The sequence below is a fragment of the Malus domestica genome, chromosome 16, assembly GCF_042453785.1.
Source record: "Malus domestica chromosome 16, GDT2T_hap1".
Lineage (NCBI taxonomy): Eukaryota > Viridiplantae > Streptophyta > Magnoliopsida > Rosales > Rosaceae > Malus > Malus domestica.
Window position 1 is genome coordinate 30,729,255 of NC_091676.1, and position 23,472 is coordinate 30,752,726.

At 38.0% G+C, this 23,472-nt stretch overlaps 1 protein-coding gene across 4 annotated transcripts; it reads left to right on the plus strand.

Moving 5' to 3' along the window:
- Window positions 1-11,117: 11,117 nt before the first annotated feature.
- On the plus strand, window positions 11,118-21,894 carry LOC103424052 (uncharacterized). Of its 4 annotated transcripts, none has more exons than XM_029095588.2 (6): window positions 11,118-11,188; window positions 11,384-11,694; window positions 11,943-12,125; window positions 20,570-20,696; window positions 20,804-20,917; window positions 21,459-21,894. In XM_029095588.2, exons 2-6 carry the CDS (start codon window positions 11,470-11,472, stop codon window positions 21,572-21,574), a joined length of 765 nt encoding a protein of 254 aa, XP_028951421.1. In that variant the 5' UTR covers window positions 11,118-11,188; window positions 11,384-11,469; the 3' UTR covers window positions 21,575-21,894. The 4 variants fall into 4 exon arrangements, with proteins under 4 accessions (XP_028951421.1, XP_028951422.1, XP_028951419.1 ...); XM_029095589.2 differs by having other exon boundaries at window positions 11,946-12,125; XM_029095586.2 differs by having other exon boundaries at window positions 11,124-11,188; window positions 11,468-11,694.
- The last annotated feature ends 1,578 nt before the right edge of the window (window positions 21,895-23,472 follow it).

Below are 23,472 nucleotides of genomic sequence, written 5' to 3' on the forward strand. Positions count from 1 at the left end.
CCAATCACAATGCGACACGTGTCGACATCAGAAGCCAATCACAGCGCGACACGTGTCAACATCAGAAGCCAATTATAACACGACACGTGTCAATGTCAGAACAAAGCTAGAAACTCTTCTATAAAAGGAGATCATTCTCCCACAATATTGCCTAATGTCATTTGTACTAAATCATTCACTTGTACTCACTAAAGGAGAGCTTGAACCTATGTACTTGTGTAAACCCTTTACAATTAATGAGAACTCCTATACTCCATGGACGTAGCCAATCTTGGTGAACCATGTACATCTTGTGTTTGCTTCCCTGTCCCTATCCATTTACATATTTATCCACACTAGTGACCGGAGCAATCTAGCGAAGGTCACAAACTTAACACTTTTTGTTGTACCAAAGTCCTCACTGATTTTGTGCATTAACAGCACTCATGATTTTGTCGAATAAATTTCGTTGCATTCTAAAACGACGTCTAAAAACATGATCAGGGAATATGCTGTTGGGAATAAAATAATCTTCCAAGAGATTTTTACCTCATCTTTCCCTTTTTCTGTTGAGGTTTGCAGCACGTTTGGGTTTGGCTATCTGACCCATGGCTTCCATAACACAGCGGGAATATGAGGCCTTCTGCCTTCTATGGTGATCATCCTCATCCCCCTCCATGAAGAAAGCCTTATCTCCACCTCCACCTTCCTTGAGATTGGCCAATTCTGCCTGTTGTGCCAACAACCTTTTCTGTTGCTCTTGCAACTGTTTATACACTCTTCTTGAAGAAGACATTGTAATAAGAACTCAAGATTTGAAAACGATGAACAAGGATTCTAAGCTAAAAAGAAGGATTGAGCTTGGTGTGAGGATGGATGTAGGGATGTAGGGTTTATATGGACAAAAAAAAAAAAGAAAGGATGAGGTTCTGGACAATGCCACATGGCACTACGTGATTGGTTGAAAATCTTATCGAAATCTTGGCTAAATTATTGTAAACCAGAAGGACACGTGGTGAGTCAGGATTGGTCGAAAATCTTATCGGAAATCTATCCACAAAATAGTACGTTCGGATAATGACACGTGACATGACGTGATTGGTTGAAAATCTTATCAAAATCTTGGCTAAATTATTGTAAAACGGAAGTGACACATGGCGTGTCGGGATTGGTTGAAAATCTTAGCGGAAATCTATTCACAAAATAGTACGTTCGGATAATGACACGTGGCGTGACGAGATTGGTTAAAAATCCTATCTGAAATTAAAACTATTTTATTTTTTTATTCTTTTAGAAAAAATTTAAAAATATTTTAAATGGGCTAGGTGCCAGCGCATTTTGTAAGGGTGGAGATCGTTTGTGCCAGCGCATTTTTTCACTGGGTGCTAACGCATTTTTTTAAGGATGGAGATGCATTGGCCTATTACTGTTCATTGGAGTATATTACTATTCACTGGAGTGGATAAATGGGTTAGGTGCTGGCACAAAGTCCTTAGGAGTGGATTTGCTCTTAGAGAGCCCAAATTTGGTACGTCTAGGTTAAGTCAGAATGCTCAACTTGCCCCAACTTTTCAAACCAATTTCCAAAACACCAAAATAAAAACTACTCTACTTGTGAAGAAGTTGTATCCTAATGAAGTGTAAAGAGAGAGAGAGAGAGAGAGAGAGAGAGAGAGAGAGAGGTGAGTGTTGGTTTTATGAGGAAAAATGGGTCAGAGGACATAAGTGCCACTGTAAACAGTTGTTAATGATGGAAGTGGTAGAGGTGGATGATGATATCTTTGTGGATGAAGATGAAATGATTCCTCAATTGCACAATATGGAGTTAAGTGAATGTGCTTTTTATGGAACTATGGCCAATCAATCCATGCATACTATGAAGGTTGAGGGGCTTGTTAAGAACCATTATGTGAGAATCCTACTAGACTTAGGAAGTGCTCACAACTTCATTGATTTAGGCTATGGAATATAATTGCCGTTATCAGAATATGTTATGCGAAATATATAAGCACACAAATTAAACCCTCTTTTTGACAATTGTAGTATAGATGTAAGTAGGGTATCGTTCTAGGCCGGGGATTAGGAGGGATTGCTAATCTATTCTAAATTAATTTAAAAATATTAAATAAGACTCAAGGACACAAAACTAGGCTAAAAACTCTAATAACTCGAAACACACTTAAAATGACTCAAAATAATGAAAACAATCAAATTAAACACTAGGAACTGAAATGGACGGAAATTAAATTAAAAGACTAACAATAAAGAAAACTAACTAAATAATATAATTTAATAATGGATGGGTGTTTGGTTTTGACGAGAAGTAAATTAAACTTAATTAAATTACAGAATTGACAAAAACATAAAATTAAGGTAAAATGATAAATGACAGACTAGCTAGAGGGTTTTTCTCTACACATGACACATATGCAACCTAAATTGATTTTCAGTTGTTCTTTCAATAAATTGTAAATCTCAACGCCCCAAATTAACCGTGAACAGCACTTTTTTAATCTTCAAGTTTTCCTTAAGTTATTGAATTGGACGGGAAAACGCATACAACAATTCAAAACATTCTTCAAAAGTCCCCTACGTGAAAAGCACAATAGAGATACAATCAAAGATCATTAGACTTTGTGAAAACTATAAGCATTGACGAGGCATTCGTAACTATGAAAAGCATGATACTCTTGCCAAGAATTCACTTAACACGATTGTAGATAACAACCTTCACTACTTGTGAATATAAGTTCATAACGATTAGGTGAAATTCACTTATATTCTAGCATCAAATTCATGCATGTAAATTAAGTATGCATCCTTAATCGACATACAAAAATAAGTTATCAATCAAACAGTTAAGCAAATTAAATCACAACTCAGAAATCACAACTGAAGGTAATCAATTCATATTACAAATATATTCATGGCTTTGAATTAACCTCTAGCCAAAATAAATTTAATTACACATTATTAAAAACAGAAATAAAAGAGAAGTTTGGAAAAATTAAACCGAAAGAGGATCTGCTGCGTTCGTGCCCATGCTTGCCCTCTCCCTCGCTGACTTGCTTTCTGTTTATCACCTGGACTGCACTGCCTCACTTCTCTCACTACCGCTGCCCAATGGCAGCCCTCGTGTTCTCTGTCCGTGCTCACAGCTGCCAAATGGCAGCTGTTCCTCTTCAGCCTTATTTCCTCGCCTCTCACTCCCGCGTCTTTTCTGCGCCTCCTGCGCTCTCTGCGAGCTTCTCTCCTTCCTGCGTCTCTGCGAGCTGCCCAAAGGGCAGCCCCTTTCTCCCGCTCCCAGACCCCCCTGTTTCTCTACTCCCGCTTATCTTTTATCTCATTCCTTTTATTCTCGCGCTGACACCCCAGCTTTCTTTCCTCTCTCACACGCTGCCAAGGCAACTTTTTCCAATCTGTCCCCGCGTGCTCTTGCTTTCCCTTCTGGCGCACTCTGACCTCTCCACTGCCTTGGATTCTTTTCACCGTTTCTTTATTATTTTTTTTATTTCCTTTTTCTTAGTTGCCCCAGCAGCTCCTAATCCTTTTTGATGTCCCCCCCGCGTCTGCCTCCTAGCTGTCTCTCAGCCTTCCACTTCCTTGGATCCCTTTTGTTGTCTAGTTGGAAAGCCACGCTTGCTTATGATCATAATAGCTAAGAAGCATCTGATGGGCAATTGCACTTCTAAACAGCTTACTACGAGTATTGACTCCCGAAATGCATTCCACAATTCATAGGCAGGTCACGTCTTTAGGAACTCTGCAAGCAAGAGAATTTGCTTGAAGTTGGCGATCAGAAAATAGACAAATAATGACTTCAATTAACTCTTCGACTTCAATTATAATCGCAATGAATAAACTAAATTAATTGACCTACAAAAAATCATAATGTTCGAAGTAACTATTTTGTTTATTATTTAAAACTCATTTGTGCTATTTTTATTTTCTTTGCATAACAGATCCTATAAACACAAAAATAACGTAAATAGCTCAAAAATATAAGGAACTAACTAAGAAAAGACGAGTGAATTCGAAGTAAAAATATATATAAATATGATCCGATCAAATACCCCCACACTTAACTTTTGCTAGTCCTCGAGCAAAACAAAGAAAACATGAAAAAGTAATAACATGAAAAACATTAGCTTCCCTCTATGTGACCCTCATAGAATTTCATTCAGGAAAACAAATCATCAAGAACCATAGCTAGCATCAAGGAACTAATCCAAGTTCATCTTCCTTATTCAAATATTAGCAGTAATCTTTGAATCATCCTTGAAGTGTAGTGTGTGAGATAGCCATGCTAATGCAATTTCAAGTTTTTATTTTTAAAATCATCATATGCAAACTAGCGAACTTCTCACGGGATATGCACTCAATCACATATGTGTTTAGTTTTAGTGTGTTTCGCTCAAAGAAACAAATGTGAAATTTCTACCATAAGCTTGCATAAAGATCACTTCTCCATAGTCATAATTGCAAAACTTAAATCAAGAGAACTTTTATTGGATATAATGAGGCTTAGGGATAGGGTTATTGAAACGATAGAATAGGAAAACACAAGTTCCAAGCTACATTGCAAGCAATTCTTTTCTTTAGATTTATAAGAACTCAAGCTCTCCAACAATTCTTCTAATACCTCCAATCACACCCTTAAACTGAAACTTTAAAAACTTTTTATTTTCTTCGTATACAATCTTTCTTTTTTTTTTCTTTTTTTTTTTTTTTTATTTTTTATTTTTTATTTTTAATACAAACATGAAATACCCCCACACTTATTCTTTTGCCAAACACCTTCAAAGTACTTCACAAACATTTCTCATAAGACAATCTCGCATTGCTCGCTTGGAAAGGGTAAGGAAAAATGTTTCAGGTATAAGGGTAGACATATCTGGTGATAAGAAATAAAAGGCTCAACATACACGGCTCAAATTGGCAATCTAATGATATCATTTTTATTTGGGAAACATGGTTATTTGGGCCATAGTGGTAAACCTAATGCCTCTATCATTTCCAAGTTCATGCAATCAATGACAAACATTTTGAAAGATCGTTATGCAAGTTCTAGAGATGTATCTCACATAAGTTCATCACACATGAAAGAATAGGAGTGTATGAAAAATGCACACACTTTCAATCGGCTCAAAAACTCACATAGGATGTATATGGTCACTAAATTCACATATGAAGCTTTAAGTCATACTTTAGTTTCACATTAACAAGGCTATGTGCATTTGGTTTTTCAAAGATGATCAAACATGTACAAAACTAACAAGAGAATTAGGAATTTCACAAAACACATGTTAACTAAGTTCTTGATGATCATGGTTCAAATTTGATCCAATTATATCATTGGGACGGGAAACTAACAAAAATCTAATTCATAACAATAAGGGAAACAAGACAATATTTTTGGATTTTTAAATTTTCCGATTTTTTTTTTAAATTTTTTTTTTTTTAAAAGAAAACAAAACTAATTAAGAAAACAAAAAGCAACAACATGGAAACAAATGAAACTCGTTCGTAGTTGAAGGTACAAAAAAAAAAAATTTCAATTTGGTCATTTTTATACTCTTTACCCCCAAACTTAAACTGGACATTGTCCCCAATGTCAGAAAACACTATAATGCAACAAAAAAATAAATAAATAAATAATAAGAAACAAAATAAAGCAATTGGACTGAAAACTTCCCTAGTTTGCAGTAAAACCAAGCGATGACCCCCCAAGCTAAAATTCTGCAATCAACTTCAAGGGTGGAAATAACCAAAAATTCCTGCAAAGAAAAGAAATAATTCAGTTAAGTAACGCAAGAAAATGTAAAAAAAATTGCAAACGAAAAATTGAAAATCACGATAAAAGACAATAAATAGAACTAATAAGTGATCATTGATCGTGCTTGTTGACTTTCCACAGCTTTCCTCTTGAACGGGGTGACACTTAGCTTTTTACTTGCAAGTGATGATTTGATGATATTGTACGGCGAAGCTTTGCTCTTTGGGAATGTTGCAGTTCCTTATTCGTTCTCCAAGCAGATGTGGCAGCTTCTCTAGTTCTTCAGCTCGGACTTCTTCCGCTGGGATGATTGTACGAGTTGCATTCTTCTCTGCTTGTTTCTTTTGTACGTTATCTCCACATGCTGCTGGTATCATTTTCGCTTGCCTTATCTGTTCTTCAGGTAGATGTGGCAGCTTCTTTGGAAGTACATCAGCAGTGGAAGACGAGTACTCGAGAGCAATTTCTCCATGTCCTGCAGGTTAGAACAAAGACAAGGAAAAGAACATGGAGAATGCATGATATGAGATACTCTTGCTTTCAACCATTATGATATGAAATACTTTTGCTCTGGATGGGTTGTTTGCAGGGGTATCCCAGGGAATGAGGAATACAGAGTGACTCGAGAGGGTTCTTTGGGAATGCATTCTCGGAGATGAAGAAGTGCTGAGAGGGTGTGCCTTTGCTGTGGAAGGCGAAGGTAAATACTTATAGGACTTTTCTTCACAACCGGAACTATTCTCTCACTCATTGTCGGCAGCCGGTGGATGGATGAATAGTACAAATTACGTGCTTTCTGACAAAGCTGCCCGTAATTTCCGCAAAGCAGATTCCTCATTGATATCTGGAATCGGCGCTTCGAGCTCTGAGCATCGTCGATTGTAGAGGTAGCATGTGACACGTGCGGATAAATCTGGAAAAGAAGATTTGCCCGTGGGTTGAAGCCCAGCTTTTGAGAAAGCTAGCGTGTCTTTGACTGTTGAATTTCCCTCTTCGATTTCTGAATTGGTGCTTCGACAAACTGCCCGAGAATTTCGCAAAGCAATTTGCGTGTGACAAGTGACGACACGTCAGGACAAATTGATCTTTTGAAATCCGGGGTTCGGCTCGTGGTTTCTGAGCAAGCCCAGCCTTTAACAAATGAAACGCCTCTTTTGAGAAAAGAATCCGGCTTTTGAGAAAGGAGCCCCGACTCTTCGATTTGCGAGAGGACGCTTCTCTGAGGAGCGCCTCTTTGATTTCTTCCTTTTTATAGAGACGTTAAGCTTGTTCCACAACACACTTGAGCTCCCTCCTGTAAACACTCCCTTCTTGCACTTGTTTAATCTTGATCATTCCGACTCTCTTCTTTCTTCACCACCTCTGAAAAATGTCTGGCCCTTCCGATCGTCGTTTTGACTTGAACATTGGTGAAGAGGCAGCTCCGCCTTCACCAGACAATATATGGCGCCCATCCTTCATATCCCCTACCGGTCCTCTTACCGTGGGGGATTCGGTGATGAAAAATGACATGACTGCTGCGGTGGTGGCCCGGAACCTTGTCACCCCCAGAGATAACAGACTGCTCGCTAGGCGGTCTGATGAATTGGCGGTTAAGGAGTCTCTGGCTCTTAGCGTGCAGTGTGCGGGTTCTGTGTCCAACATGGCCCAACGCCTATTTGCTCGAACCCGTCACGTTGAATCGTTGGTGGCTGAAATACAGAGTCTCAAAGAGGAGATTAGAGGACTCAAGCATGAAAATAAACAATTGCACAAGCTTGCACACAATTATGCCACAAACATGAAGAGGAAAATTGACCAGTTGCAAGACACTGATGGTCAAATTTTACTTGATCATCGGAGGTTTGTGGGTTTGTTCCAACCGCATCTTCCTTCGTCTTCTGGAGCGGCACCGCGTAGTGAAGCTCCAACTGATCAACCTCTGCCGCCTCCTCCTTCTGTGGCCCCGCCGACTGCTGAAGCCCCGCCTACTACTGAAGCACCACCCGACCAATGAATACTATTAGTTTACATCATTGTAAAATATTTGTACTTTTTTATCTTTTTTATTTTTTATTTTTTTATATATGTAAATTAATGTAAAGAGACTTTGGTTAACCTTCCCCCACACTTAAACTAAATAACACAAACTCACAGAAATCAACCAAATAACACAACTAATTAAACAAAACAAAATGAAAGCAGTAAAGATAAGGGTGGAAGAATGCAAAGCTGATTGGGTTAGTGATTCCAAAGTCTCCCTTCGTTGAATGCTTGGGTTGCCTCCCAAGAAGCGCTTGATTTAACGTCTTTAGCCGGACGCATCTTTCCTTTAAATTTCCCTCGGCTCCATTTGAACCTAAAATCAAAGAAAGAAAAATAAATCAAATATCAAAAGTAAAATACACAAACACCAATATAAACATAAACAAAAACAAAAATAAAAGGATTAGCAAAGTTACTAATCCTCGGCAACGGCGCCAAAATTTTATGCGAAATATATAAGCACACAAATTAAACCCTCTTTTTGACAATTGTAGTATAGATGTAAGTAGGGTATCGTTCTAGGCCGGGGATTAGGAGGGATTGCTAATCTATTCTAAATTAATTTAAAAATATTAAATAAGACTCAAGGACACAAAACTAGGCTAAAAACTCTAATAACTCGAAACACACTTAAAATGACTCAAAATAATGAAAACAATCAAATTAAACACTAGGAACTGAAATGGATGGAAATTAAATTAAAAGACTAACAATAAAGAAAACTAACTAAATAATATAATTTAATAATGGATGGGTGTTTGGTTTTGACGAGAAGTAAATTAAACTTAATTAAATTACAGAATTGACAAAAACATAAAATTAAGGTAAAATGATAAATGACAGACTAGCTAGAGGGTTTTTCTCTACACATGACACATATGCAACCTAAATTGATTTTCAGTTGTTCTTTCAATAAATTGTAAATCTCAACGCCCCAAATTAACCGTGAACAGCACTTTTTTAATCTTCAAGTTTTCCTTAAGTTATTGAATTGGACGGGAAAACGCATACAACAATTCAAAACATTCTTCAAAAGTCCCCTACGTGAAAAGCACAATAGAGATACAATCAAAGATCATTAGACTTTGTGAAAACTATAAGCATTGACGAGGCATTCGTAACTATGAAAAGCATGATACTCTTGCCAAGAATTCACTTAACACGATTGTGGATAACAACCTTCACTACTTGTGAATATAAGTTCATAACGATTAGGTGAAATTCACTTATATTCTAGCATCAAATTCATGCATGTAAATTAAGTATGCATCCTTAATCGACATACAAAAATAAGTTATCAATCAAACAGTTAAGCAAATTAAATCACAACTCAGAAATCACAACTGAAGGTAATCAATTCATATTACAAATATATTCATGGCTTTGAATTAACCTCTAGCCAAAATAAATTTAATTACACATTATTAAAAACAGAAATAAAAGAGAAGTTTGGAAAAATTAAACCGAAAGAGGATCTGCTGCGTTCGTGCCCATGCTTGCCCTCTCCCTCGCTGACTTGCTTTCTGTTTATCACCTGGACTGCACTGCCTCACTTCTCTCACTACCGCTGCCCAATGGCAGCCCTCGTGTTCTCTGTCCGTGCTCACAGCTGCCAAATGGCAGCTGTTCCTCTTCAGCCTTATTTCCTCGCCTCTCACTCCCGCGTCTTTTCTGCGCCTCCTGCGCTCTCTGCGAGCTTCTCTCCTTCCTGCGTCTCTGCGAGCTGCCCAAAGGGCAGCCCCTTTCTCCCGCTCCCAGACCCCCCTGTTTCTCTACTCCCGCTTATCTTTTATCTCATTCCTTTTATTCTCGCGCTGACACCCCAGCTTTCTTTCCTCTCTCACACGCTGCCAAGGCAGCTTTTTCCAATCTGTCCCCGCATGCTCTTGCTTTCCCTTCTGGCGCACTATGACCTCTCCACTGCCTTGGATTCTTTTCACCGTTTCTTTATTATTTTTTTTATTTCCTTTTTCTTAGTTGCCCCAGCAGCTCCCAATCCTTTTTGATGTCCCCCCCCCGCGTCTGCCTCCTAGCTGTCTCTCAGCCTTCCACTTCCTTGGATCCCTTTTGTTGTCTAGTTGGAAAGCCACGCTTGCTTATGATCATAACAGCTAAGAAGCATCTGATGGGCAATTGCACTTCTAAACAGCTTACTACGAGTATTGACTCCCGAAATGCATTCCACAATTCATAGGCAGGTCACGTCTTTAGGAACTCTGCAAGCAAGAGAATTTGCTTGAAGTTGGCGATCAGAAAATAGACAAATAATGACTTCAATTAACTCTTCGACTTCAATTATAATCGCAATGAATAAACTAAATTAATTGACCTACAAAAAATCATAATGTTCGAAGTAACTATTTTGTTTATTATTTAAAACTCATTTGTGCTATTTTTATTTTCTTTGCATAACAGATCCTATAAACACAAAAATAACGTAAATAGCTCAAAAATATAAGGAACTAACTAAGAAAAGACGAGTGAATTCGAAGTAAAAATATATATAAATATGATCCGATCAATATGATCACGAAGTTAGAGAATATTCCTCACCTTGATAGACTATTCTATCATCTTCTTCCTTTTTCCAGTCGTTAACGATGTTGTCTGCTTTGCCGAAACTTCATCGAATTCTAGGTTTTTTGTTGGAATTCTTCACAGAGCTATAAGTGAGTCATTTCTCAACCAAATTTCATGATGCTAATGTCAAAATTAAGCTTGGATGAGAGCAACAAGATTATATATATTGGAAGTCCAAAAAGTGGCCGGAGAGGGCCTGAAACTAGCTGAAAAAGCTCAGCTCAAAATCGAAGTTTCAAATCTTTGTACTCCAATGTATATCTGTGCACAGATTGCTTGAACCTTGCTCTAAGGATGATGGTGAATTGATTGGCGACTCAAATTCGCCCAACTTGATGGGGATTGACCGGAAAAGTTGTCGGAAACACGCCAATATATTTCTTAGTGTAGATATATCTAAGCACACATTTGCATTTGGTAAGAATCAAACTTAACATCTCTCACCTACAAGTGAAAATGAATATCATTAGACCATAATCCTAAGTGGCCCGAGGCTTCTCTTTAGATTAATTCCTTGATTTTGGTAAAAAAAAAAAATCCAAAAAATTAATATCATTCTAATCATATTGATTGAAAAATAAATTAAAATAAAAAGAAAAAACCATTCTTTTTAGGTTACAAAATTGGGTAATTTTGCACCAAAAGTGCATAACGAACCGGGTTGATGGACGTTGATATCGGTACGCTAGCAGTATATTCCAGAAACACGCAGCACAAGTGAAGTGTTCTCATTTTATCACTACCTTCCTTCCTCGCTCGCTCGCTCGCTCGCTGCTCTTCAAAACCCTAATCTCACGCGAGATCTCACGGACCTCTCGCCATCCATGGGTACGCAACTCTAAACCCTAATCCCCTAATCTGATCATCTGTTTGTAGAAATCTCGCTTTCTTAATTTCTCGAATTTTCGTCTCCTTTCTCTCTAATTTTTAATTTTTGGAGATCGTTTTTGTTCCGCGATTAAGCTCCGGTAGATCCAGGCGATTATTTGGCCATTTTATCTGAATTTTTTGCTTGTATTCTAGTTCATATATATAATTTCAATTTCTAGAAGAAAACGCAATCGCCGGCGACACTGTCAAAATCCCTAAAACCTTCTTCACCGACAGAGATGCTGATAAAGGAAGAAGAAGGAGAGAATGAATGCCATAGCGATATGAATCCTCCAAATCCCTCCTCCTCCTCTTCCACCGCCACCAACAGAGATGCCTCCGATGGCTTTGAAACTGCCAGCGACGGCGAACTCAACGACGACGAAATCCCTCAACAACTCCATCTCCAAGACGAACAACAAAAAACTCCCTCTCAGAACGACGACTACGTTGAATCGAAGCAGGTAACTCTCAGTCGAAGCGACTGTTCATCTTCTTCTGGTAAATTCTATTGGTAATAGATAGGGTTGTAGATGATTCAATTACTTATTGATCCTTGAAGAGGTCAATTTTGTTCTGAAATCTGAAAATCCAATTAGTGATTCTCTTTTAGTTATATGTATATCTGATCGGGGAATTGATTTTCTTGGCTACGACTCCTATGTTTGTGTTGAAATATATTTTTTTCGATTTGTTGCTTTTGCATCGGAAGCAGAAAGCGTTTGAAGAAGCAAGTGATGTGAAAATTGAAGGAAATAGACTATTTGGCAGTGGGCAATACCAGGAGGCACTAACACAGTATGAGCTTGCTTTACACCTTGCACCTGATATGCCAGCGTCTGTCGAATTACGTTCCATTTGTCATTTAAACAGTGCAGTATGCTTCTCGAAATTGGTATGTTATGTGGGTTCACATCTTTGGAAACTCTTCTGGACTCTGATTCCCCTTTGATTCTCACATGTTAGACAACCTATGATTCCAAATTTCAAAATAGGCTTAAATGTCAACATGGTCCCTGTGTTTTACTCTATCGGCCAATTTAGTCCCTATGTTTTCAATTTGACCAAATTGGTCCCTATGTTTATATCCGTTAGCTAATTCAAGACAATCCGTTAAAATATTGTTAAAATTGACATGTGCTTGGCACATGAGAGGACAAAAACGTAATTTTATTGGACACCCACAAAACTTGGTCACAAGTACATAAATAGAGAAAGTCATTCATTTAAATTTTAATTATGAGATTATTGTTGACTTCTTGTTCGATTTCAGTATAAATGAGACTACATTTGTTCCAATTAAATCTGCACATAAACTTGATCACAAATATATTCCTATATGCACAAACGAAAACAAAAAGCAACTTCAAAGTGAACTCTAGCAAGATCACGAAGAAAACTAATTCCATGCTTTTGTAAACGTAAAAAATAAAACCCATGATTTAATTCCAAACAGTATAAAAAGAAGTTGCTTTGAACTCCACCAAAAACAAGTACTACATGGTCTTTCTTGTACATAGATACCCTACTGCCAAAGAAAAACTAAAACAACTCAAACTACAATCAAATATTCTTTTTCTTTGAACTTGTAGTTGCGTTCGTTGTATAAACAGCTTTGCTAGGTGGTTTCCATGAATACGAAGTTCCAGACGTACTTGAAATTGTAGTTTGTATACTTAGACTGGATATGCTAGGCATGTACATACTGTTGAAAAACCCGTACACTAGACCTTGTTCTTTAATGTAACCAACGACAATAGACTAAATTAGCAAATATTAGAAAACTTAGAAACACACAAGTATTATACTGGTTCGGCAGAACTTTTGCCTACGTCCAGTTGTGATTTCTCTAAGTAGAGAAATTACGGCTCCTTTGATTAATAATAGAGATTACAGAACTTTTGCAAACCCTAGAACTAATCTCAAAACTCTTGGCTGTCTGGCTGTTTTCTTTCTATGTAAAAAACAGCATTGCTGCACCCTATTTATAGACATAGGGTTGGCTTACATGTCCCAAGGCTGATTGAATTCCTATTTCTAAGTGGACTAGGAAATTACACTATCCAAATCCTAATAGACTTCTAGAAATCCAAACCTAAATTGAATAAGGAAACTGAAATTCTTTCCTAATCCCTCTAGGACAAGAATCGGTATACCTCTAGGTTTCCTAAAACAATCCTAAACCAACTAGGACATATTTGACAAGCCAAAATCCTAACAATCTCCACCTTGGTGAGTCAAACCAAGTCTTGATCGTTGCACCCCAGAGTATCTTTGAACCTTCTTGAAGCAGCTCTGGAAATCTTCAAGAGTCTTCACCTTGGCAATCTTTTTCTTGCCTCATTGCACCTCAAGTGAGGAGGTGCTCCACTTTAATCAATCAACGAGATTGATCAAGTTCAAGCAATGCTTGAACTTCTTGGCCGACACTATCTTTGTAAGGAAATCTATGGCATTGTCATCCGTATGAACCTTTTCAATCCAAATTTCCCTAGACTCCACCCAACCTCTGATTCTATGATACCTTGCTTCAATGTGCTTTGATCTTCTAGAAAAAACCTTATTCTTTGCCAAGTGAATGGCATTTTGACTATCACACTTCAGCTTTACACAATCTTGAGTGATTCCCATTTGACTTACCAAGCAACTAAGCCAATTCGCTTCCTTTCCAACTTTGGCCAATGCAATATACGACAAAGCTGTAATTGGTTGCAGTAGTGCCCTCCAACTGATTGGTCCTCCTGCGCATGTAAACACATAACCAGAAGTTGACCTTCTCTTGTCCAAGTCCCCTGCATAATCGGCATCCACATATCCTAACACCCCTGCATTTTCCTTTTGCCTCTCAAACATAATCCTTTGTCGCCAAGAACCCTTCAAATAACGCAAAATCCACTTTACTGCATCCCAATGTTGCTTTCCTGGATTTGCCATATATTTGGAAACGACACTGATTGCTTGAGCTATGTTGGGACGTGTGCATACCATTGCATACATGAGGCAGCCCACTGCATTAGCATAAGGCACATTCTTCATTACTTGTTGCTCTTCATCGGACGTAGGACACTGTTGCCCACTTAACCTGAAGTGAGCTGCTAAGGGAGTCGAAACAACCTTTGCTTTTTGCATGTTGAATTTCTCAAGAACCTTCTGAATATACTTGGCTTGTGATATCCCGATCCTTCCAGCGGTCCTATCTTTTTCAAGTCTTGAATTCTAGACTTATCTTGACAAGCAATTAGCATGTCATCCACATATAGCAATAGCAATATGATCATCCCATCTTGGAACACATGATAATACACTCAACAGTCATATAAACATCTTCTAAAATTGATTTTCAGCATGAATGAATCAAACCTCTTGTACCACTATTTTGGAGACAGTTTCAGGCCATACAGGGACTTCCTTAGCTGACATAATAGGTTCTCTTTCCCATATTCAACAAACCCTTCTAGTTGAACCATGAAAATCATCTCCTCTAGATCTCCATGAAGAAACGTTGTCTTCACATCCATTTGCTCAATCTCCATGTCATGTTGAGCTGCCATAGCTAAGAGTAATCTGATAGAAGTATGCTTGACTACAGGTGAAAAGATCTCATCATAATCCACCCCTTAGCCACGAGCCTTGCTTTGAATCTCACAGCATCTTGTTCCTGTAGTCCTTCATTTTTCCTAAATACCCACTTGCATCCAACTAGCTTTCTGTCTTTGGGCTTAGGAACCAACTCCCAAACAGAGTTCTTGTAAAGAAACTCAATTTCTTCTATCATAGCACTTATCCAACCATCTCGCTCATCACTAGCTATAGCTTCTCGATAAGTAGTCGGATCTCCTTGACTAATGTTAAGAGCATAATTAACTTCATCTTGGTCAAACCCAAATCTGTTAGGTTTCTTCTTGTTCCGCTTAGGTTTGTCTAGTGCTATGCATCTTTGGAATGCAGGTGGATTGTTGGTTGGAGTTCGAACCCTTTGGGATGTCTGGCGGATTGGAGTGCCTTCAATCTACCCTGTTTCTTGCTCCACCTGATTCCTAACTGGTGAACGATGCTGATGCTCTTCTTCTTCCTCAAAACCATCAGATTCGGCCTCTTCCTCGATTTGCTCCATCTGAGCTTCTTTTTCATCTGAACAGATTAATGGAATCTTTGTTGCTTCAATTTCAGCATCGTCTGTCTTCTCCCTACTGCTCTCGACTTTATTAAGAGGCATGGTTGTCTCATCAAAGACAACATCTCGACTGACAACCTTTTTCCTGTTGTTGAAATCCCAAAGCTTGAAACCCTTAACTCCTTTCTCAAAACCTAAGAATATGCAATGTGTAGACTTCAGTTTGAGCTTGGACCTTTCATCACTTGGAATATGTGCATAAGCACTACAGCCGAACACCCTGAGCTTGGAATAGTCCACCGACTTCTCAGACCATACCTCTTTTGCATTCTTTAAAATCGAGAACTGTAGATGTTGACCTGTTAATCAAATAACTTGCATGATTAACAGCCTCTGGCCAAAAACTATCAGGCAATCCTGCATGAAATCGCATGCTCCTCTCTCTCCATGAGAGTTTGGTTCATCCTCTCAGCAGCTCCATTTTGTTGGGGATTCTTCTTTACTGTGAAGTGCCTTATGATGCCTTCCTTCTTGCAATAATCGGTAAACTCATTACTTGTATATTCACCTCCATTATCACTTCTCAAGTACTTGATCTTTGTTCCAGTTTGATTCTCGGTTTCTATTTTCCATTCCTTGAACTTTGCAAAAACCTCGGATTTCTGCTTCATGAAATAAACCCAAACCTTCCTAGAAAAATCATCCATGAAATTAACAAAATACGTGGCTCCACCATTTGATTTAGTTGGTGTAGAGCCCCAAACATCTGAGTGAATATAGCTGAGTTGCTCCTTGCTTCTGTTATCCGCACTGCTAGTTGCAAATGATACTTTTCTTTGCTTTCCGAGAACACGGTATTCACAGAAGTCCAGTTTGCAAGATGACACGCCTTCCAATAGGCCTTGCTTGTGTAATTCTTGCAACCCTTTCTGGTTTATGTGCCCGAGCCTATGATGCCAGAGTTCAGTCTTACCTTCTACACTTTGATTTACAGAAACAGTTGCTCCCCCGACTATAGTGGTCCCAATTAACTTATACAACTTATTGCGTAGTAGGTCACCTCGCATTACCACTAGCGATCCTTTGGTTACCCTGAGTCTTCCTTTTTTAGATTTGTACTCATAACCAGCCTCATCTAAAGTACCCAAGGAAATCAAATTCTTTCTTAGTCTAGGGACATACTTGACGTTCCCCAAAGCTCGTATCATCCCATCGAACGTTCTGATTCGAACAGTGCCGATTCCTCTTACAGGGCACGAAGAATCGTCTCCCATTAAGACATCCCCGCTGCTGACTTCTTTGTAAGTATTGAACCATTCTCTTACTGCACACATGAAAAGTGCCTCCGGTATCCAAAATCCAATTGGTGAAAGCCTTGGAACCCGATGTTACTGAAAGAAGCTCCCTGTCACTCTCATGCTCGGTGATTGCACTAGCTGAACCTGAGCTTCCTTCCATCTTGGCTTTCTTCTCTTTCCAAATCTTGCAGTTCCTCTTCCAATGATCGGCTAAACCACATTCGAAGCAACCTTCCTTATTTTCCTTCTTCTTCTTGGATTTTGACCTACCTTTATTGCCGATTTTCTCTTCCTTTGTCTTTTCCCGCCCCCTCTCCTTGCCTTTGGCGTAAAGGCCTTGAGAGCTTTTAGTTATATCATCCAGTTTAGCATATGACTGAACAGCTTGAATTACGTCTTCAAGCTTCAGGGACTCTTTTCCAAACATTAGAGTTGTTCGAAAGTGCTTGAAAGACGAAGGTATAAACGTTAGCAAGATGATAGCCATATCATCATCTTTGTAAGTTTCTTTGACCTTCTGAAGATTAGCTATGCAATTCTGGAACCTGCATACATGATCTTCAATATCACCTCCTTCTTCTAGTCGAAGCCCGAATAGTTCATCCTTTAGAAAAAGTTTATTGGACTCGGTTTTGCCCATATAAACATTCTCCAACTTTTCCCATGCTTCCTGGGCAGTCATCTTTTCGGTGATGTGTGACCGAACTGATCTTGTGAGATGGATCTTGATGGAACTCTTGGCCTTCTTGAGAACCTTAGTCCATGTTGCCTCTGTCATGTTTTCCGGCTTCTCACCATCGAGTGCATCATCCAAATCCTGCTATATTAGTACGTTCTTCATCATCATCCTTTGCCAGTCTGTGAAGTCATCCTTGCCGTCAAAGGGCTTTAATGCAGGTCCTTGATCCGCATTCATCTTCCCTTTTGACATCGTAGAACACCTTGATCCTAGCTCTTGATACCAATTGTTGAAAAACCCGCACACTAGACCTTATTCTTTAATGTAACCAACGGCAATAGACTAAACTAGCAAATATTAGAAAACTTAGAAACACAAGTATTATACTGGTTCGGCAGAGCTTTTGCCTACGTCGAATTGTGATTTCTCTAGGTAGAGAAATCACCACTCATTCGATTAATAATAGAGTTTACAAAACTTTTACAAACCCTAGAACTAATCTCAAAACTCTTGGCTGTCTGGTTGTTTTCTTTCTCTCTGTAAAAACAGCCTTGCCGCACCCTATTTATAGACATAGGGTTGGCTTACATGTCCCAAGGCTGATTGAAATCTATTTCTAAGTGGACTAGGAAATTACACTATCCAAATCCAAATAGACTTCTAGAAATCCAAACCTAAATTGAATAAGGAAACTGAAATTCTTTCCTAATCCCTCTAGGACAAGAATCGGTATACCTCTAGGTTTCCTAAAACAATCCTAAACCAACTAGGACATATTTGACGAGCCAAAATCCTAACACATACTAGAGATTGGGGCTGTTTGCGGCATTGGAAGCCTAGCTTGCAAAGAAGTTGGGGTTGCACTTGGCCTTGTCACATTTGGTATAATGAAAGTGCTTTCTCTAGGCCTAGACATATTAGAGCATAGGACTGTTTGTGGCATTGGAGGCCAGTTTGCTTGTGAAGAAGTTCTGGTTCCAATTGGTCTTGTCTCTATTTGACATGTAATTGGTGTCCTTGACACATTTGGTGTAGTGAAAGTGCCCCCTCTAGGGCCTTTGGTGATGGTTGGTTGAACAAAATTTTGAGGTGGATGAAAATGCAAATGTAAGTATTAAACAGTTGTATTTGATAATATATGTGTAGGTTGGTAGATATGTTAAGAAAATGAAGCAAGGAATGTAATAGGATAACTTACATTGGCAGGATTGAAGTATTTAGGTTGGGAAGTTTGTAGGGAGGTCTGTTGAGACTTCATATCCCAAGTCTCTATATATCTCTGACTGAAGCGTTGTATTCTTAATCTTAGGATCATCTTTAATCCTACCTATATATCTTTCAGAAAGAAAAGTTGAAGTTATGTTTTTGTTCTTTTGAACATGAATGACCAGGAGTGTAGCTCTTGATTTGAAAAGTATTTTCACCCTGCATCACAGAAGCAAACAACCTCCAACTGCAACCTTGCTTGCACTTAGTAGACAACCTGATCCTATCATTCTTCCCTATCTTACATTCATATGACCCTAGGACTTCATATTTTTGTATAGCCTGCTTTAACACCTTTTTACTTGGAAATTTCATCCCAACATCGAATTGTGGGTTTTCCATATCAGTGTCAACATTAAACTCTTTGCATCTACGACCATGTCCTTCTTCATCAGAGTTCAGTGGTGAATGTAATTCATCTGAGTTATACTGCTTCTCATCCATGTTCAAATCCTTAACCTGTATATCCGCTTCCCAATTGTTTTTTTGTTTCTTAGTGCATCCAGTGAAACTCTCTGGTGTATCTGCATTGTCATTGAAATTGTCATCTTCAAGCATTGCATCATTATCTTCATCATATAAGGAACTATCTGTATCAGAATCATCAGTGTCACCATCATTATCGCTTTCCTCATAAAGGGAATTCTCTGTATCAGATTATTGCTCACCATCACCATCATATTCACACTCCTCGGTTTGTGTCGGTACATCATAATAATATTGAGTCTGGCCATGATACAAAGCAATTCTCTCTTCTTGAAATAAGAATTCATTGCTAACACCATTTCGGCAATACCTGTTTTCATCAACCTGACTAAACAATTCCGTAGGGAATTCATTGAATGATTCTTCATAATTTATTTGAGCTTGTGATAATGGTGGTTGGGTTAAATCCTCAATAACTTGAGGAAAATCTGCACACATAAAACAAAATATGCATTATTATTTAAGAAAGGCATATGCCGATTACAGAATGCTATGGTTATTATAAAAAAAAACATCTAAATTCAAAGGAGCTAACTTTGGTAGTCATGGTTTCATACGACAAGTTGCAACCAATAAAAACCAAGTAAAGTGATATCCTTATTTTCCTACCCAGTCTACCAAGCCATCTCAATTGATTGTGAAAGCACACAACAAATCCAACAAATCAAACCCTAGACCCCAACAGTATTGAAAGCTGAAGACGATTGTTACCTTGATTGTTTGGTTCAATTCATCTACTTGTCATCTTCTCTGGAGTAGTGACCAAAATCTCAATCGACAACCCCACAAATTTTGACCTAATGGATGAACCCTAAATCGCATAGTATTCAAGTGGGTGAAACGAAGCGTCAATTCTTAAAGATATGCATTGCATCTGTTTAGTGGGTCTACAATAAAATTACGTTTTTGTCCTCTCACGTGCCTAGCACGTCAATTTTAACAGTTCTTTAACGGATTGTCTTGAATTGACTAACGGATATAAAAACAAGGACCAATTTGGCCGAATTGAAAACACAAGGATTAAATTGGCCGATAAAGTAAAACACAGGGACCATGTTGACATTTAAGCCTTCTAAATATGTAGCAAGATGTATTTGGTATACATGGATGAAATTAGTTAAGGCTCTTAATATTCGTAATAACTGATCAAAGTTTATAAGTGATGCTTTAAGGTTCTTAATATTCGAACTTAAGATTTATTGTGAAAGACAACGAATAATTCAAGTTTATATTAGATGGCATTGTTTATCAAAATTTCTGATCAAAGTTTTCCTGATATTTTTAAGCCGTGGTTGGAATTCAGTGCGAGTGCTATTTGTTCGAATAAGCCGTTTTCACTTTCCTCACAAAAAACCAAAAGGCTGTTTTCACTTTGTCTTTCCATTATCTTCCCTTTTCTTATTATGTGTTTTGAAAAGGCGTCGTATTCTTTTCATTAGAATTGTACACACATGATACTTTATGGTGCATAATTATTACACTTCTAATCTTCACAGGAAAAGTACGAGGACGCAATCAAGGAATGCACAAAAGCGCTTGAACTCAATCCTTCATATATGAAAGCTCTGCTTAGAAGAGCAGAAACTCATGAAAAGCTCGAGCATTTTGAAGAGGCTATTGTTGGTAAGTTCGAATTTATTACCAAAATTTAACCACTAGAAACAACTTGTCTTCTCATTAGGTGGATTAATACTAATTTGTGTTGCTCAATTCTTGTTTATACACTACAGATATGAAAAGTGTCTTAGAACTTGATCCTTCGAATGACCAAGCCAAAATGGCCATTCGCCGTTTGGGGCCGCTAGCTGAAGAAAAGAGAGAAAAGATGAAAGAGGAAATGATAGGTGAGTTTCTCTCTGTTTTTTGGTATATAAGTGGTTGGTGGGTTGATTTAATTATTTCCTTGTGCATATTGTTAACCGCTTCATGTTTCGTGGTTTTAATTTCTCGTTCTTGCCAACTCAATCAAATTATTCCCAAAAGCTATCTGTACCATGATTATATAATTTTCCAGTCAAGTACGGAAAAGAATCCCAATCCATCCCATAGACAGACCATTCTGCAAGCCTTCACATTAAACATGACTTATTCTTTATCTTGAGAAACAAAGACCAAAGGATAGGGAAGTTGGACTGTATTACAGGGAAATAAGCAATGTGGTTTGCGAAGTCAAATAATTACATGCTGAATGGTGAAAGTAACTATTTTGTCTGATTTTGTGAAACAGTGGAAAAACTAAGTGTGGAAAGAAGGAAGTACTAATATGCATCATACTAATCAATTCTTTAATGACATATGATCTTTGCTTATGACTCGCTAGCTTTTCATCGAAACTTGTCTTGTAAGAAGGAAGACTGAGGGTTTAAAACTGTTGTGTGTGAGCAGGGAAGCTGAAAGAAATGGGCAACTCGCTTTTGGGCCGTTTTGGAATGAGCGTCGACAACTTTAAATCTGTCAAAGATCCAAACACTGGCGCGTATTCTCTTTCATTCCAACGCTAGCACGGTTGTGTCCATATCCTATAACAATGTGGGAGGAATGGGTGGGTAGGCAGGATGGTTATTTACAAGTAAATGCTGAGCCGAGACAATCATTTGTGGCTAGTGGTGATTGCGTTCGTGAATTTTAAGCCCGTATGGTTTCTATACATTTATTACCATGTAAATGAGACTTGGAATGCGATTCGTTTCAAACAATGTGGGTTCTGGGTTGATAGTGATTGATATATAAATCCTACAATCGTAATTGGGATACTAGTTGTCTGGTATGTTTTGCTGTAATTTTAAACTCAGAATTGCAAAGGTGATTCCCGGTTGCTCCAGTACTACCCTCTTTTCTTCTTTGTATGGTTTTGTCCTTGGCGGTGAACAATAGTTACCTGTGGTGATAGTTGCATCGCCGGATGCCGAGTTGGTTCCAGAGTCATGCACATCGGCGAGCAGGAGCGTTTCACACTTGTAACATGTTTCTCCGTGGGCGCGCACAACACACGCATGCTGAAAAATTACCAAAGAATGAACTTTGGTAACTGCCGGTGCCTGCTGCCATTCCCGTCCCATCCACGAGGATATGCATATAGTTCTCCAGTCCCCGGAGAATAAACTCCGACGCAGAACTTTATTTGAAGAAGAAAGTTCAGCAAAATTTGTTTCAAATTAAAGAAAAAGAAAATACATGATGATCTTTTGAACTTTTTATGTGGTTATCTTGAGGAACAAGAAACACCTTTATTAGACAGCACAAACTCGTTCTTGTATAAAGAATTCAAACACTTGGATTCAACAGTGATTGAAATGAAAGAAGCCACTGTCATACAAACCCAACGCATATTATAGCAGAGGGTTTGATTGCCTGCCAGAGAACGGCGATGGTCGGAGAGAGTGGCAGGATGTGGACTCGAAAATTGTAAGGATACAAACCAACGCGTGAATCATATTTGCACCACATACATACATGGAGGTGGCATCCACCTCTTAAAATTTACTCCCTCCACTTTGTTCTTTTTCTTATTGAATTTTTTATATCACACCCTTTTCTGTTTTTCGTCATTTCACAAAACTTGGCTCCAAAATTACACTAACATTTTCGGAAAATTCAGATTGTTAATTTAAACGTATACACCCCTTAAGGTCTTTTCGTATTTTCATATAACTTCCTTTTGTTTTACAAAGCTTTCACGTAACTCTGTACACAACACAAAAAATATAATCAATTTCAAGGGATTTCACGGTAATTAACTTTGATTTTGTCAAATAGAGAAGGTTTTTCAAAAATAATATGAAACTTCAGAGCTGTCAGTGTAATTTTTGAAAGCTCATGAATTTTTAAGGAAATACAAAAAACATCAGGGGGTGTTAAGTGTAAATAACTCTTTCATATTTTATACTTTTTTGGGGAGCTGTTAATATTTGCATTCTGAAATAATCGTTTACAAAAAATTTCGTCAATTTCATCAATTTTTTATTTATTTTTTTAAATTTAAGTGCCATTTCCACATCGTCTCTGTGAGACACTTGGCTCCACAAAATTGTAGAGAAATTCGTACACTAAAATAGTTCATGGCTAATTCAGAACTTGTTGCTTATATTTAAAATCTTTCTTATTATAAAACATTATGTAAAAAGAATATTTTCAAAACATCAATAAAAATGAAGGTAGTTTAGCCATTGTGAATTATGGTCGTTGCTGAATAGATTAATTACATGTCATAATTATCTTTACATAATGTTTTATAATATCAATGATTACGATCATAAACAGGAAGTTCCTAAATCCGTCACAAACCTTTTTGTGTAAGAATTTATCGCCAATACAGGTGCCCATCTTGATGCCTACATCATGCAATGAACCCATTCACCTAACCACCCTAGAAGAAGGATATATATTCAATTTTTGGGAG